This window comes from Eumetopias jubatus, unplaced genomic scaffold (genome assembly GCF_037043125.1).
Source record: "Eumetopias jubatus isolate StellerSeaLion01/CBP00866 unplaced genomic scaffold, mEumJub1_p1.0 scaffold_17, whole genome shotgun sequence".
Classification (NCBI taxonomy): Eukaryota; Metazoa; Chordata; class Mammalia; order Carnivora; family Otariidae; genus Eumetopias; species Eumetopias jubatus.
In genome coordinates, this window is record NW_028274823.1 from 77,969,964 (window position 1) to 77,986,779 (window position 16,816).

At 44.6% G+C, this 16,816-nt stretch overlaps 1 protein-coding gene across 1 annotated transcript in view; it reads left to right on the plus strand.

Moving 5' to 3' along the window:
* RYR2 (ryanodine receptor 2) overlaps positions 1 to 16,816 on the plus strand; it is a 424,890-nt gene that overhangs the window by 377,935 nt on the left and 30,139 nt on the right. Inside the window, exons 85-89 of the mRNA XM_028104495.2 lie at positions 4,744 to 4,848; positions 7,659 to 7,740; positions 9,797 to 11,094; positions 12,254 to 12,321; positions 13,777 to 13,924. Of these exons, the coding sequence (XP_027960296.2) occupies positions 4,744 to 4,848; positions 7,659 to 7,740; positions 9,797 to 11,094; positions 12,254 to 12,321; positions 13,777 to 13,924 (1,701 nt within the window). The remainder of the gene's footprint in view (positions 1 to 4,743; positions 4,849 to 7,658; positions 7,741 to 9,796; positions 11,095 to 12,253; positions 12,322 to 13,776; positions 13,925 to 16,816) is intronic.

The following is a 16,816-nucleotide window of genomic DNA, read 5'->3' on the forward strand; positions in this document are numbered from 1 at the left end:
TGTAACATATTTCTTCTTCTTTTTGACTCTGTTAGTTTCTGTGCATTAGATGAAACAGCCACCCTCCTAGTCTTGAAGGAGGGGCCTCCTGTAGGAGATGAACTTTACTGTTCAGCCCTGCCCTAGCTCTTGGTTGTGCCTCAAACTGTCATGATTGCCCAAGCAGTGTATTTTATTTTTAATAACTGACAGTCGTTGAAGGTGTGCCGGGCCAGTCAGTGTCCCAAAGGGGAAGAGCTTAGCACCTAGATTCGGGCTGATCGGAAACTAGATCCTCAGGCAGCAGCTTTTTTTTTTTTTTTTTAAATGCAAATGTGTACAGTCCTGTGGGATGGCAAGCATAAACCCTGCTGGCCCTAGAGCAAGACAATCTGGAGGTGTCCCCCTGGGCAGCAGTTGTAAAAATCAGGGCTCCAGATGAGTGTGCATGCTCCTTTCTGAGAACTACCAGTGAACTGTAGTAAGGCAGGGGCCGGAGGGCACAATGAAGGCATTCCTTGGCTTGTGTTCCCTGAGACCAGCTTCGTGGCTCCTAGATGTGTGCTCAAACCTGAGGACTGCCCCCAAGGCAAAAGCCCCAGGACTAGCAAGGTGTCCTCTTTCATGGAAAGGGGAGGGATGTGTTTCTGTCTGCTCCCTGTGACCCGTGCCCTGGGGGTGGTAGCCTGCCAAGAGCTCTTTCTCTGCTCCTTACCGTCCAGTGGGACCCAGAAACCCAAGCCACCCTGCTCCCCAAAGCCAAGTGATCCAGGGGTATCCCCTGGCAGCATTCACATAAACCAGGGTACCTGACATAGAAATGAGGCACATAGAAGATCTCCCCTCTGAGAGATGCTGGCTCTCTGGAATGTGGCAGAAGGAGAGTGTGAAGAAAATGTATGCCCTCCAAGGTCTCAGGAAGGATTTAGAGTCAGCCTTTTGTTTATTAAGGAGAAGCCCGCCCCTCAGGCTACAGTTCTGTTGATAGGCTAATAGACCCCTTTCACAGAAAGATTGAGCTCCTGGGTCTGTTGCCGCTTTGCTGTGCCCTGGGGGTGGTAGCTTTTAAGAACTCTTACCTCATTGGTTATAATCCGGTGGGCCTCTGAGGTTAAGCCTCCCTGGCCACCAGAGCCAGGCAACGTAGAGGTTGCCTGTCAGCCACAAAAATCAGGGCACCAGAGAAGAGTATAAGCCCCTTTCTGTAAGATACCAATTTGCTGGAGCGAGGGAGGAGGAGAGCCCAAAGACTGTGTTCACCGGCCTTCCTTCCCTGAGCACGGCTCCATAGGCCCCTGTAAGTGGCTCACCCCAGACGCTTGCCCCCAGGCCGGAGCACTTACACACATAGACCTCTTCTCAGAAACACCGGGATGTGTTTCTCGCGGCTCTCTGTGCAGTGCCCTGGGAGGGGTGGTCCGTCAGGAACTCCTCTGTGGTGGTTAGAGGCTCATGGGACCCAGGATCGCAAGTCCACCAGATGTGTGTAGAAGCTCCCCTGCGGAGATACTGGCGCTCCCACGCACAGCAGAGGGAGAGCACAAAGATAGCGCTCAGTGGCTGGAGTGAGGCAGAGGGGGAGTGTAAACAGGGTACACACCAGAAAAATTAAAAAAAAAGAAGAAGAAGAAGAATTTGAAAGATGGCGCCCACCAGCTTTAGTCAAGCCCTGGGAGAGCATAGATGAGAGAAGCCCACAAACTGGAGAAGAGAGATGAGGCCAGCTAGTGTTAGTGAGGCAGAGGAGAAACGGGAAGAGGGCAGCCTCCCTCCCTGGGGAGATCCTGGCGGGCCCTTTGCCCCTCAGACCCATGCTTCGGAATTAGGAAATGAGTCTCTTTCACATGAAATGTGGGTACTTTACAAGGGGCTCCTTCTGCGCTGGGCCCTGGGGTGGGTGAGTCTGCACTCAAGGGCACTTTATGAGAGTTTCTTTCCTCAGTTTCACCACAGCCCCATGGGTCTTGTGGGCGGGAGCCCCATTGGTCTTAAAAGCCAAATGTTTGGAGGGCTTATTTCTCAGGTACTGGTATTAATAGTTGGGGTGCCCAGTGTAGGGTATAAATCCCTTTGCTTCTCACGGAGAAACTCTGGGTTTTGAGTTTTCTTCCAGTTGTGGGGTTATCATACCTCAAGTGGGGTTTATGGTGAGACTGCTCAGCCTTTCCTGCCTGCTACCATATGCTTTCTGTCTCATTTGCTGACAAGTAGGGGTCGGCCCGCCAATTTTTAGGGTTTTTTTCAAAGGAGATTGTTCCATACGTAGCTATAGATATGGTGTATCCATGGGGGGAGGTGCGTTTAGGATCCTCCTATGTCACCATCTTGAACTGGAACCCCAAACTTTATTCTCACATGTTTGTGTAACAGAGAACATTCTATATGAGAATTCAAGGGATAAAGTAGCTTGGCTTATTATGGCTTGTTCATTTTTTTTGAAAATATTTAAAAATCTATTTATTTGAGATAGAGAGCAGGAGCAGGGAGGGAGAAGCAGACCCCCCTATTGAGCAGGGAGCCTGACTCAGGAGATCCTGCGGACCCTGGGATCATGACCTGAGCTAAAGGCAGACGCTCAACTGACTGAGCCACCCGGGCGCCCCATGGCTTGTTCATTTTTTAATTCCTTGTTACTCCTAGTTTATATGGCATTTTTATATAAACTAATCATTTCTGAAATGTATATGTTGATAAAAATTTTAGATATACAGAAAAGTTGAAAAGAAAAACTAGAGAAAGTCTCCATGTAAGATTCACCTGGCCAGCTCTCCCTAACATTGACATTTTATTTAACTATGACATATTTATCAAAAGCAAGAAATAGAATCTTCTAATCTAAATTACAGACTTTATACTGACTTTACCAGTTTTTCCACGATTGCCCTTTTCCTCTGCCGGGAACCAGTCTAAGCCACCACATTGAAGTTAATGAAATACATTTTGAGGAAGCTTGTGTTGGCATTCTGTTTACTGACTGTTATGAACACTGTGAATAAAAGCTCATCATTAGCCTCCATGCTTATTTTGTCCCAGGAAGCATCCCACTCAGTCATAGTGCAGTGGCACACTTAGCTCCTTCTTATCTGTAATCTCCCCTCGCCCTTGGGCTAGAAATGCCTCTCATGTGAGGGTGGAGGGCCAGGCATATGATCTGCGCTTCTCGTCTGTCTCCCCCATAAGATTCTTTTCTTCCTCCTCCTTCCTCTCCTTCCCCTCAGCCTCTGGGGTCCTCAGGGTTGGACTGGACCTGTGCTGAGAGGAAGAAGCGTGGGCGAGGGGGTAGGGATGGTGGAGAAGGTCTTCCTTCCTCCAGGGCACGTGTAATTCCGGACTGCAGAGCAGAGCTGGGTCTGGTGGCCTATTGTATTCTTCCTCTGATGAGTGGACTTGGCCCACCGACGGCTTTCAGTGCCCGGACATGCCTCTTTTCCCACCCAGACACTGTGCATCCGTGACCTCTGTCCATTTGCCGTGGAATCACCACCTTTTCAGACAGTGTCTTGGGCAAGATTCCATAGTCTTGTAGGAGCCCGTATGAGAAACACATCTCTTTTTTTTTGTCACTCTGTGCCTTTCACACTTTCTAATACCCAGCTTCAGGAGACAGGTGCCAAGCACTCCGGATGGCTCTCTCGAAGGCTCCTTGCTCGCTTGGTGTAAAGGATGCAGTGTCTCTCCTTTTCCATCACAACAGGAGCGGAAGGTGGAGATGCCCAGGACATGGGGAGCTCTCCAAAGTCTCTCAGTTTTCACTTTCATCCCCTTTATATCCTTAGGGTGGAAAGATCTATTGAGTCTCCCCCTTTGCACACACTTAGTCTAGCACCTTGCTTTTGAAACACGGAGGTACCTGGCACTTACTGTCTTTTACCATCGGCTTTAGGAGAAAAGAGAAGCCGAGAACAGGACAAAGTTCCACTTCAACATCTTGTCAGTATCTTCAATGTGGGCATCTCTTCAGGTCATTTGTTCCTAGAGTAAACGTGTTTTAACGTTCTCTCAAATTTATACTCATTGCGAGTCATTTGTTGAAAGGAATGAGTGAATTGGAAGTTAAGAACTGTGTTGTATATATATTTTTTCTTTTTTAATAGAATCCGTCATTTATTTCCCTGGTCGATGTAGGCATGTTTGCAAAACTTAGTGATTGTAGAATTTTTCCTTGGAAAATAAAAATAGAAACTGCCTCCATTCAAGCGGTCTGCCTTCTCTGGTATCACATAAAGATCACTTCTGAAGTGTGAGCTAAGAGAGCAAAGTTAGGTTCCAATTGCCCTGGATTCTGGGTTCACGAAGTTAATGACCGGGGAATCATCTTTTTAAAATCTCAATGGTTGTAAAGGTGGTAAAACAGCTGTACACTTAAGAAATCGCTAAAGAGGACTTTTTCCTCGATATGAATGCTTTGTCCAGGTTACTATTTAGCAATAAGAAGTAATTGCCTCTTATCTTAAGCTTAATCTCAGATCCTACACCAGAGAGTAAGGACTGATTGATTTGACTTAACCAAAACAACTGGCTCCTACCCTCTTCCTCTAAATAAAAGAAACTAAAAACCAGACAAACATGAAGTAATTCACCATTCTTTTTTTGTCAGTGTTTTATTAAGCATACAGAAAGAGAACATGAAAATCCTTGAGAAACTGTTTTTAGAATTCGTTATACGTAAACACTAAGTTAATTTTGTCCCTGCTTATTAGTGGAAAGTTTATTTTGGCCATTAAGTTCTCGAGAATGATTGCTGTCTCTCTGTTCCTGCTCCAGGGTCCTTGTACTGGGAATCAGCAGAGCTTGGCCCACAGCAGGCTGTGGGATGCAGTTGTGGGCTTTCTTCATGTATTTGCCCACATGCAGATGAAGCTGTCTCAGGTAAATCCTCCATCCTAAATGACAAATACTATAATCGTTGGCAAATTCAACATGCTTACCTTTGTTTGAATATGATCTTTCTTAGATCACTTCTTTATACATCGTTTACTCTCTACATATTTCTTAAAGATTTTATTTATTTATTTGAGAGAGAGAGCGAGCTGGGCAGGGGAGGAGCAGAGGGAGAAGGAGAGAGAGAGATTAGCAAGCAGACTCTGTGCTGAGCACAGAGCCCGACGTGGGGCTTGATCTCATGACCCTGAGATCACGACCTCAGCCGAAATCAAGAGTCACATGCTTAACCAACTGAGTGACCCAGGCACCCTTTTTACTCTATTAAAAAAAAAAAACAAAAACAAAAAAACAACCTTTTAATAAAAGAATTTTATGCAGGCTAAGAATAGGTGGGAGCCATTATTCAAATCTGAGAACAAAAGATATTAAGGAATTGAACATAATGGAGAAATAACACAGTGTAGTCCTCAAACATTGTACATTTTACCATCCTTCATAGACCCACTTCTTGGTGATTATTCACTGGAATTTTCCTCCTCCTGCCAGGTAACTGAAAAAGGATTTGTAATCTGCAAATCCCTTGCTAAAGAGCGACAGTTTTCTTACTGAGTCATAAATGAGCTGCTGTTCTCAATAGATGACATTCACTCATCAACAGGACATTTAACTTTGCGAAAGTCAAAGAGAAAAAATATGTAAGGATAAGCACGTAAAGAACAGATTTGCAGAAAAGAGTAAATAAGTCTCTTTGATGCGGTGAACTTTGATGATGGGTCCTGAGATCTGACATACCTGTCAGGGCATGGGTGTTTGCCAGGTGTCAGGGAGAGGAAAGACTGCTGGATTTAAGGCCAACCATTGCCCGTCCTGCCCCGTGTTTTCATTCATGTGTCCCGACAGTATGTGTGCACCAGCTTCCTTTTCTCCAGTGAAGTGAGGACACTTGCACCTGCCCCCCCAATATGCAGGAGCATATTGTCAGAGATAAACAAAGCCAGGCATTGGTTAAAGTGGTGAGGACAGGTTTTCATCAGTAATTAACTATCATAGTAGGGCAAAGAGTCCAGCATGAACGGAGCTCCACTTTGATTTGTACAGAGGTGAGTGGGTGTTTTAAAGGGAGAACGAGGAACCAGGCAGGGGAGGGCAGTAAAGGCAGGAAGGGAGAGAGATGATTATACCAGCTGTGCCCACAGGCTGACAGTTATTGAAGTTCAGCTCCTACCCTGACACAGAGACTGGGAGAGGAGACTGGTCCCCAGGTGTCAGCAGGCACAAACGGGACAATTTTTTTTTTTTTTTTTTTAGCAGCCTTGAGTTTTCCCAGGCAGTCCCTCTAAGGTGGGCTAGGGTCATCCTAGGGATGCAACCTTAAGCAGGTAGAAACTATATTAGTATTTTGTTCAAGTCGTTATAGCCCAAGATTGAACCCTAGTTGAAAAGAGGACTCAGAAGAGGCTGGCTTGAGTTTTGTCAACATCTAGTTATTGGTGCCTTCCACCAAATAAGGAAATAACATGATTCTTTCATCTAATCACTAGTGACATTTTAGTAAGTAGAAGAAACCAACATGAACCAAATTGATACACTTACAAGAGAGTTCTCATTCTGGTGTAGTTCCATCGTTTTATTAACATCTGGCGCTACCTAGCAGTTGTTCAGTTTGTAGACCTAGCCAAGGGCACATTATTTAGAAAGAAAGTCTCCTTTTTCCAGCCATAGAGAAATTTAGCCTTATATGTAGCCAAATCTAAATGAATACAATGATACCTTGTGTAATTTTTTTAAAAGAAACAAAGCATAGTTTCAAATGAAAAGAAAATTTGGTGATTCATAATGTCGTAATGTGGATGTAAGTACATTCTGTGTTTCTAGATGCTGAATCTAAGCAGTGATGTTTGGACACAATGTATCTCTGTAAAAGAATTTTTTTCATCATGAAAATTCAAAAGCAAACACAAACAAAAAGACCTAGAAAACGTTAACCAGAGAAATATCAGGGAGTTTAATAAAACTGGTAAATAACATATATTATGCATTGTTCATATAGGTGGTACTGGGGTACATTTTTGTTAGATTTATATAAAATAAATTTGTCATATCACTGTTATGCCTATTTTTCCTGAATAAGTTAATTTTTACAAAACGTATAACATTTTTGTATAATAAGTTAGGAAGAAGGAAAAACAAGTTCAGTCTTCAAGTAAAAAGAAAGATGTCAGGAACTATGAGAGACTCAGGACTCTGAGAAACAAACTGAGCGTTCTAGAGGGGAGGGGGGTAGGGGGATGGGTTAGCCTGGTGATGGGTATTAAAGAGGGCGCGTTCTGCGTGGAGCACTGGGTGTTATACGCAAACAATGAATCATGGAACACTACATCAAAAACTAATGATGTACTGTATGGTGATTAACATAATAAAATAAAATAAAAAAGAAGTCAGATGTGTAGAGGCACATGAGTCTCGTGTGGTGCTAGAGAATCTGAGGCTGCTTTCATCCTTCTGTTAGACTTGTTCATTGTCCTCACACATACTTTAATAAAATGAGATAGAATCAGTAGTAAATACTAACTCTGAAGTATATCTCTTTGCAATAGGCTACATACTTGGCCTTTCTTTTATTCGGTAATCCTAGAAAGTATTTATGATTGGTAAGGCACTACTCTTTGTGAGAATAAGTATGTCCCTGCTACATAATCATCTCATATTCTCTCAAATGCAGTATGTATGCTGTATATTATATATATTATGTATTATGTGTTGTATGTTAATATAATGTATGTTAATATTTTCAGGATTCCAGTCAAATTGAGCTATTAAAAGAATTAATGGATCTTCAGAAGGACATGGTGGTCATGTTGCTGTCCATGTTAGAAGGTAGTTTTGATTTATATTTTCAAGTTCCCGTCATTCTCTTATTTCAAGGATCAGTGTGCGCTTGCTTATGAAGTCAGCATGCCACAAAGAATGAAATATCAACACTGAGACGCGGCAGATACCTTGGATTTATCGCTGGCTTTATTACTGTTTTCTCAAAGTTATCTTTTTTAAAAAGAGGTGCCTTGCCTATCTCAGTTTACATAGCGGTGGGTGAAACCAGTCATGATGTATAGCGACACTTTTCGTCTCACAGCGATAGCCTAAAGAATACGCTCTCCAGACACATAGTATATAAAGATGCTATTTGCTTGTTAGTCTGTTTATGATCAGTGGGGATGACGGGCATTTGGATAAACTCCAACTCCGTAAACACTGTGACTCCCAAGGGTTGTTCACATCCTTCAGGAGAAGGAGAACAGGGGGCACTACCCCCCAGAACAGCTGCTGGTGGCAGTCTCGTGCGTGCTTCTGCCGTGGGCCTCCCTCTGCTCGCATTCTCTCTCTTTTCTCTTTCCAACTTGCCTTTCTCTGCTACTGCATTTCTCTTCTGTGTCGGGCAGTAATAAGCGTGATGGTCAAGAGCTTGGGTTCGAATCCCCGCTTTCCCACTTCCTAGCAGTGCGACCCTTGCCCTAGTTCCTTCTCCATTTCCTTCTCCGTAAAATGGAGGTAATGACAGAGGGAATGTGAGAAGTCAGTGAAATCATGTGACTGTGACCAAAGCTACTAAAAAATGTTTGCTATCGTTACCTATCCTTTTTTCTTGACTCCCTCCTAATTTTTCTCTGGTTCTCAGTTGGCCATGCTTTGTGTAACTGCCCTTCGATTAACGAAGGCAAGAGGCGTGCCTTGTGGTAGGACTTCAAAGATGCCACGTTGGCAGAAACCCTTAGGTGGCAGCCACTGGAGCGCAGGACCCTTTACCATGACGTCAAATCAAATTTTCGTCTAGTTAATAGTAACAAGCAGAATAAAAGCAGGAGAAGCAGTGACTGCACCCGTGACAATGTAAATCCACCCGCTATCATGTAGCAGCTCCTCATTTAATCCTCATGCCAGGGTTAGGAGTTTGGTAGTATCATTACTGCTGTTTTGCAAATGAGGAAACTGAGGCACCGAAAGCTGAGGTTGCTCAGCTAGTAGATGGTGGAGCCTGGATTCAAACCCAACAGTGTGGCTCCTGAGCCCGCGCCCATAACCACGGTGTTTACTGCGGCACAAGTGGACTCCAGCAGACCTCACCACGTGTCTTTGTTCTGTTTCTGTCTTTATGTTACACTGCACATTCTGTTCAAGGAATAAAAGCGTTCTGTGACTCTATAATTTAGGGTACTATCTAATTTTCTCAAGCTTATCAGTGATCTTCCATTTTCTGACAATAAATATTCCGGACCATGAAGAAATGTAAGGAGAGGGCTTTACATTGTAAACCAGAAAGAGCATATAATTTGCTTTCAGAGGATCTGTTTAAAGCCCTGGCACTCATCCTCACTAATCCCGTCACAACGGGCACATTGATTTAGCCCACTGATTTGCTAAACTTCACTTTCCTCAATAGTAAAATCAGAATTAATAAAAAGTAAACTGCCTTACAGAGCTATGAGCATTAAATCAGGCATTGTCTACGAGTAATGATTTTTCAACCCTAAAAAGCTGTCCAAATGCTCATTTTTATTATTAATATGAAACTGGACTTAAGTTTCTGGCTTTAGGATATAAAAATATTCCCCCATTTTCTCTATCTGAGAATATGTTGCTTCCTTGATCAATTTGAGGGGAAAAAAACAACAGCTTTTGTTCAGATACTGTTGTACCCTTGTTAGTCTAACCCCTTTGCAAAATACGGTTTTGCATGTGTTTATGTAATCCCTCCTTTAAGCTAGAGTTTACAAATCACTCTCCATCTTTTCCTGAGACTTCGTGCAGTGGAAGATAAACAAGGAGGTATCCTTGATTCAGATGTCATGGAAGAGTTATATTGTCATTTTCTTTCTGTAGGCACTGGTTTTATCAAAAATGTTTCCTTTGAACGCATGCAATTCTTTGCCACCAGGTAATGTTGTTAATGGAACCATTGGCAAACAGATGGTCGATATGCTCGTGGAATCTTCCAACAACGTGGAGATGATTCTCAAGTTTTTTGACATGTTCTTAAAACTAAAGGATTTGACTTCTTCTGACACATTTAAGGAATATGATCCCGACGGCAAGGGAGTCATTTCCAAGAGGGACTTCCATAAAGCGATGGAGAGCCATAAGCACTACACGCAGTCAGAAACCGAGTTTCTTCTGTCCTGTGCAGAGACCGATGAAAACGAGACCCTCGACTATGAAGAGTTTGTCAAACGGTTCCACGAGCCCGCGAAGGACATCGGCTTCAACGTTGCCGTTCTCCTGACCAACCTGTCCGAACACATGCCCAACGACACTCGACTGCAGACGTTCCTGGAGTTGGCAGAGAGCGTCCTGAATTACTTCCAGCCCTTTCTGGGCCGCATCGAGATCATGGGAAGTGCCAAACGCATCGAGCGGGTTTATTTCGAAATCAGTGAGTCCAGCCGCACCCAGTGGGAGAAGCCCCAGGTCAAGGAGTCCAAACGGCAGTTCATCTTTGACGTGGTCAACGAAGGGGGAGAAAAGGAGAAGATGGAGCTTTTCGTCAACTTCTGCGAGGACACCATATTTGAAATGCAACTGGCGGCGCAGATCTCCGAGTCGGATCTGAACGAGAGGTCGGCAAATAAGGACGAATGTGAGAAGGAGAAGCCCGAAGAGCAGGGGCCCAGAATGGGTTTCTTTTCCATTCTGACGGTCAAGTCGGCACTGTTGGCTCTCAGGTACAATATCTTGACCCTCATGCGAATGCTCAGCCTGAAGAGCCTGAAGAAACAGATGAAGAAGGTGAAGAAGATGACCGTGAAGGATATGGTCACAGCCGCCTTTTCATCCTATTGGAGTATGTTCGCGAGCCTCCTGCACTTCGTGGCCAGTGTTTCCCGAGGCTTTTTCCGCATCGTTTGCAGCCTGCTGCTGGGGGGCAGCCTGGTAGAAGGAGCGAAGAAGATCAGGGTGGCAGAGCTCTTAGCCAACATGCCGGACCCCACTCAGGATGAGGTGAGGGAGGATGGCGAGGAGGGAGACAGGAGACCCATGGAAGCCGCCCTGCCCTCGGAAGATCTGACAGACCTGAAGGAGCTGACGGAGGAAAGCGACCTTCTTTCAGACATATTTGGCTTGGATCTGAAGAGAGAAGGAGGACAGTACAAACTCATTCCCCATAATCCAAATGCTGGCCTCAGTGACCTCATGAGCAACCCGGTCCCCATCCCCGATGTGCAAGAAAAATTCCAGGTAATGGACTCTAAGTCACCGTAGCCCTCTGGACTTCAGGTGGGTGTGAAAAATGAACTTCAGCCCCGTTCTCGGGCTGGTGCCAGAGTGGTGTTAAATACGTGACTTGAGGGGCGCCTGGGTGGCTCCGTCGTTAAACGTCTGCCGTCGGCTCAGGTCACGGTCCCGGGGTCCTGGGATCGAGCCCCGCATCGGGCTCCCCGCTCTGCGGGAAGCCTGCTTCTCCCTCTCCCTCTGCCCCTGCTTGTGTTCCCTCTCCTGCTGTGTCTCTCTCTGTCAAATAAATAAAATCTTAAAAAAAAAAAAAAATACATGACTTGAGTTTCCAAAGGGAAATGGTAGGCAACGCCGGCCTTGTTAAGACTCTTTACAAATTACTGAAGTATCTTAAACTGTTAAGGTATAAGCTCAAGTCCCCACCTTAACGACAACAGTCAGCTGAGCAGTCATCCTGGCCGCACATATTTTATGAGTCTTTACCATGTGCCTAACGCCACTGGGTATCATAGCGCATTCAGGGAAACAGAAGATGTGACCACTGCTTTCAAATTGCCTTTTATTTTTTTAAAGATTTTATTCATTTGACACAGAGAGACACAGCGAGAGCGGGAACACAAGCAGGGGGAGTGGGAGAGGGAGAAGCAGGCTTCCCGCGGAGCAGGGAGCCCGATGCGGGGCTCGATCCCAGGACCCTGGGACCGTGACCTGAGCCGAAGGCGGACGCTTAACGACTGAGCCACCCAGGCGCCCCTTAAAGAGTTTGTTAGAAAGGTCTAACTAACACTCATGAAAAAACTGGGAAATTAGTAAGTGCTCAGTAAATATAGACACTAGACAGTAGAGGTCACAAACATTGAGAGAGCAGAGACGTCACTACGGTTTGGAGTACTTCGGTGAAACCTGAAGGGGTGAGTAACGTTTGAGGAGGTGGATGAGGGCAAGAAGGTCCTTCTGAAGTACGCAAAGAAAGTGAGAAGGAGCCCAGCAGGTCTGTGCTTCCTGCTGGCGTGGGAGGGACGAGCGGAAGGAAGCGCCAGTGTGGCAAGAGGGTATCATCTGCAGGTTATGGTTTGCCTCATGGTCACAGGGTTCCCTCAACTCGCTCAAAGGTGACGTGTAATCCCTGCTTTTCTTTCTTCTCCCCCTTGGCTCATTCAAGGAACAGAAGGTGAAAGAGGAAGAAAAGGAGGAAAAAGAAGAAAACAAATCTGAACCCGAAAAGGCGGAGTATGTGTTGTTTCTGTGTACCTCCCTTTGTTTCACTAAGTCTCCGTTACTTGCTTGCCCTCCCTCCTGAGCACATGACGGACAGTCTGGTGCTACAGGACGAAATCCGCCATCCCAGAGGAGAGGCTCTGGCAAGCCCTCGGGCTGCCACGCCATCCCGTCTTCTTTGTTCCATGAGGATTCTGTTTGTGGGCGACTCCCGTGATTCCATGTCATGCTGTCCACAAGGGCACTGACTGCTTCAGTTCTGGGCCTAAAACTGTGCAGACACTACTGTCCTCGTCAGCCAGGGAGGAGACAAACGTTCTGAACGCCGTTGTGTAGAATTCTTGCACTGACGTCCCACGCATAAAAATGGCCCGGCGAATTTGTTAAAAACCAAGATCCATCCCCGGGCCCCACCGCAGAGATCCCTGATTCAGCAGGTCTGGTGCGGGACCCAGAAATCTTCAGTTTCCCCCCACATTCCCAGTGCTACAGAGCAGTAAGAAATAAAGAGCTGAATGTGAAACAATAAAAATGGATCACTTCCTCATAACACTGGCTTTCTGTCAATCACTGAAACCTACATCTTTCCCCCAGTTTAGACGGCTTCATGTGCACACTTTTAAAAAATCAGTGAAGTCAAATCTGAAGTACCTGTAAGAGCCACTGTGCTCCCTTAGCACTTATATTTTTCTCTTCATTGCTATTTTCTTTGGCTATTCTTTACAGTTGGCACTATTTATAGATCCTTCTTGGTTGTAAAAATGGCCACATTAATGACTGTTTAATGAAGTGAAACAGCATGACAGCCATTTCAGGGACAGTTCTTTCATGTTAAAAAAATGTTAGAGCTCATACAGGTTAAGTATGGGTTGTGTATATGTGACATAAATAGGCTTTCCTGAAGGATTTTGGTATTTTATAACCAGAAGGGTTGTAGGTGTCAAATATCAGTGCTTCTGATTCCATAATTGTCTGCAAAATGAATATCTTGACATGCTTTATCCATGTGAACAACCAAATGCATACGCCTCTGATTTTAAGTCCTAATGGCTGGTCAGTGTGAAAACTGAACCTGAAAATCATAATTTAAAAATAAGGTTGTTTGGAAAGTCACAGCAAAAAAAAAAAAAAAAAAAAGTGTCTTCTTTGATAGCCTCTTTTTACTTAAGTGTTTTTATTGCACAACCGGAAGGGAATGTGCTACATATAGCTCTAAAAACACTTCAAGCCTGTAAAATGTCCTTTAGATTTGACCCTCACAGGATTGTCCATCTATGGGAGGCAGTGAGAGGCAGGAAATCTTAGCCCTCGTTCTAAAAATCTGAATATGATAATGGACTGAAAGAGGAACTAGTTTTCAACAAGGATGCTCTGATTTAAGTATTTGTTCGTGTGTCTAATTTGGCACAAACCCGTTCACCTCTTTAGTTTCTGGATGGCTTATATTTCAGTCATTTGTGTTTGCAGGGGAGAAGATGGGGAAAAAGAAGAAAAAGCCAAAGAAGATAAGGGTAAACAGAAGTTGAGACAGCTCCACACACACAGATACGGGGAGCCGGAAATTCCCGAGTCTGCGTTCTGGAAGAAAATCATAGCATATCAACAGAAACTTCTAGTAAGATGTTCTAGAGTGAATATTCTTATTGATATATTGTGAGACCATAGCAATTCAGGCCTAGTAAATACTCGTTGACCTTTCCTTGGGTGGCAATCAGGGGACCAAGTCAGTCCTACAAATATGTTTTATTTACTCACCTGAGTGTGTTCATATTTTATAATAAATGCCTTTGGTCCACTGCTCCCTGTCATCAAACCATAACCTCCACACACATCCACATTACCTGAAACCATCTGATACAGTGACTGCCAACACAGAGCAACCGGTGTGTTCCCACAAAGGCTTTAGGGCAGATTAATAAGTATACTCTGCGGGACACACTGTGTGAGGGTCTGCGGTGAATGAAAGCAAAACACGACTTTGAGGGTACAAGTAATTCATATTGATGTTCCAGAACTGGGTTCATCAGTTTTTCTAGAACATCACCTTTTTATTAAAAGCCCAGTTACAAAAACATTAATGTAGTGAGCTGACTTCCTACTGATAATAAGGTCTATTCAAATTTATTCTTTAAACAGAAACAAGGAAAAGAAGGGAATGAAAAGAGAGAAGACGGTTCTTTATGTAGTGTCCTATATATTTTGCAGAAATGCTCTCCAAATTAATAAAATGCATATTCATATTTGAAAAACCAAGAAAGGTGTAGTTCTCTGTTCATATTCATACAAGATGGAATTCATAAAAATTTTGGCTGAAAGGCCTTTTATTATAATGTATACACTTTTTTAAAGCAGGAAAATGTTGGGAGATGAGTGTGCAGAGTAAACCTACAAGAGGTGCTAACCAATAATGTCCGACCTAGAAACCAAGACCAACATTCCTCATAATAAAGCCATTTGAAAGACAAAATCATATTTAATGTTTTACAGCCTTTGCGAAATCAAAAATAGACAAGAAGCTCAGTATACTATAGCCCTTCACCTAGAAGGGAAATGGAGTGTCCTCAGTAATTATATATTCTACCTGCTTATGTATAAATAAATATTACACATTCTTACATAATTTATGCAAACATATTTTAGTTAATAGTTTCAATTATGTCTTCCTCAACTCCCTTTATTTTCCCCACATCGTTTGGTACCAAGTATCCCGAACGTAAAACGTTCTGTAGATACCCCTAGATAATCACTGATATGCTGTGTTGTGATAGTTGCCATGGTGACAGGTGCAGCATAGATGGTAGGGCATGGGGTTGAATGGGCTCCCCGATAACCCGCCATAGCCCCAGTGGATTCCTGAAGACCGTGTTTAACTACAGTCGTGCAAAGCCAGTCAGTGAGGTCTGTCTTCCATCGTCTGCCTCAGGGTCATGTGTTCTCTGTTTTCCTGCTTCTCTTTCCAATATGACTTCCTCTGCCCACCATTTTGTCTACACAAGACTGATCATGGCCACATCAGGCCACCACAGGCCCCTTGTCCCTCAAGTCTTTGTGACCTGCCAGCTCAGATAACCAAGGTTACCAGCTCAGCCTCCCATGACCCAGTTCCAGCCTTCCACAAGAAGAACCAGTGTGACTGACCTGGTTTGGCTGTGGTAGGTAGTCCATAAGCCGTGGCAGTAAAGGCGGGGTCCTGTGTGGGAGATGACACAGCCCGAATGGGGTGTGTACATGGAGACCAATGATAGGATACGTTGTCATCTTGGTAGGGCCTGTCATGCTAAAGCCCCTGGCATATCCTCTTGGATGCCCCATGGACCTCTCCCATTTCACAGTAAAACAAGTACTTGATATTTCCGATCGCCTTTTTCCTTCGATCTACTTCTCCTCTAGGTGTTTTTCCAGCCGATAAATGGCACCAACCATTTATTGAGTTGCTCTGACCCCAAATCCAGAAGTTACGATATCTGAGTCCTCTCTCTCTTTCCTCCCTCAAATCCAATCCAGTGGGAATTCTTCCCAGTTCTGTCTTCCAAGTATAGCCAGAGTCTGCTCAGTTCTTCTGTCTCCACAGCTCCTCCCAGGCCAGGCCACCGCCACCAGTACCACCCCTCCTGCTCTCCTGTGGTCGCTCTAATTCGTCCCCTTCCTTCCATGCTTGCTTCTTATCTGTCTCCCACAGGGAAGTTATAATTTCCAGTCATATCAAGCCCTCTTCAGATCCCCCAATAGCTTGCCATCCCACCTGGAATACAGTAATAATTCCAGTGATGATAACAAGATTAATAACTAACTTTCCCTCCATGAACTTATCCTCACAGCAAACCTCTGAGGAAGGTTCTGTTGTTACGCCCACTTTACAGATGATCAGAGTGATACTGCAGGAGTGGTTAGGTGCTTGTCTGCATCTGCAGCGAGTGAGTGGTGAGGGTGGGCTCCGCAGTCGGGCAGCGTGGCCCCAGAGGTCATAAGCCAACCCATTGCACTGGAAGGAACATTACAAACTTTTATCAAAAGCCTGTAAGCCTATGTCCTCCTCACCTCTCTGACCTCATTCCCTCCCACTATTTCCTGTCCTCTCTCACTGTCCCCAAGCGCACCGTCACTCGGAACTCAGAACCTTGGTGCCCCATAACCCATGCTCTCTCTCTCTCAATACACTCTCCCCCGACATTGTTCACTTGCCTTGCTGGCCCATGGTGTTCAGGCCCATGCTCAAATGTTATTACCTAAAATAAGCCTTCCCTGACCCACCTGTCTAAAATAGCACCCCCATTCCCTAAGCCCTTAACCTGATGGCTTTTTCTTCATAGCATTTAGCATCCCTTGAGATTATGTTTCGTTTCGTCTTCTTTAATCTGCGGATGTGCTTCTTTATCCTTTGTGTCCTCCATGGTGGCTCAGATTTTCTTATTTGCTGTTATGTCTACAGCACCAAGAATGCTACTTGATACACAGTAGGCTCTCGAGAAATAGTTTTGGGTAAACGAAGGAATGCTTAATGTAAATT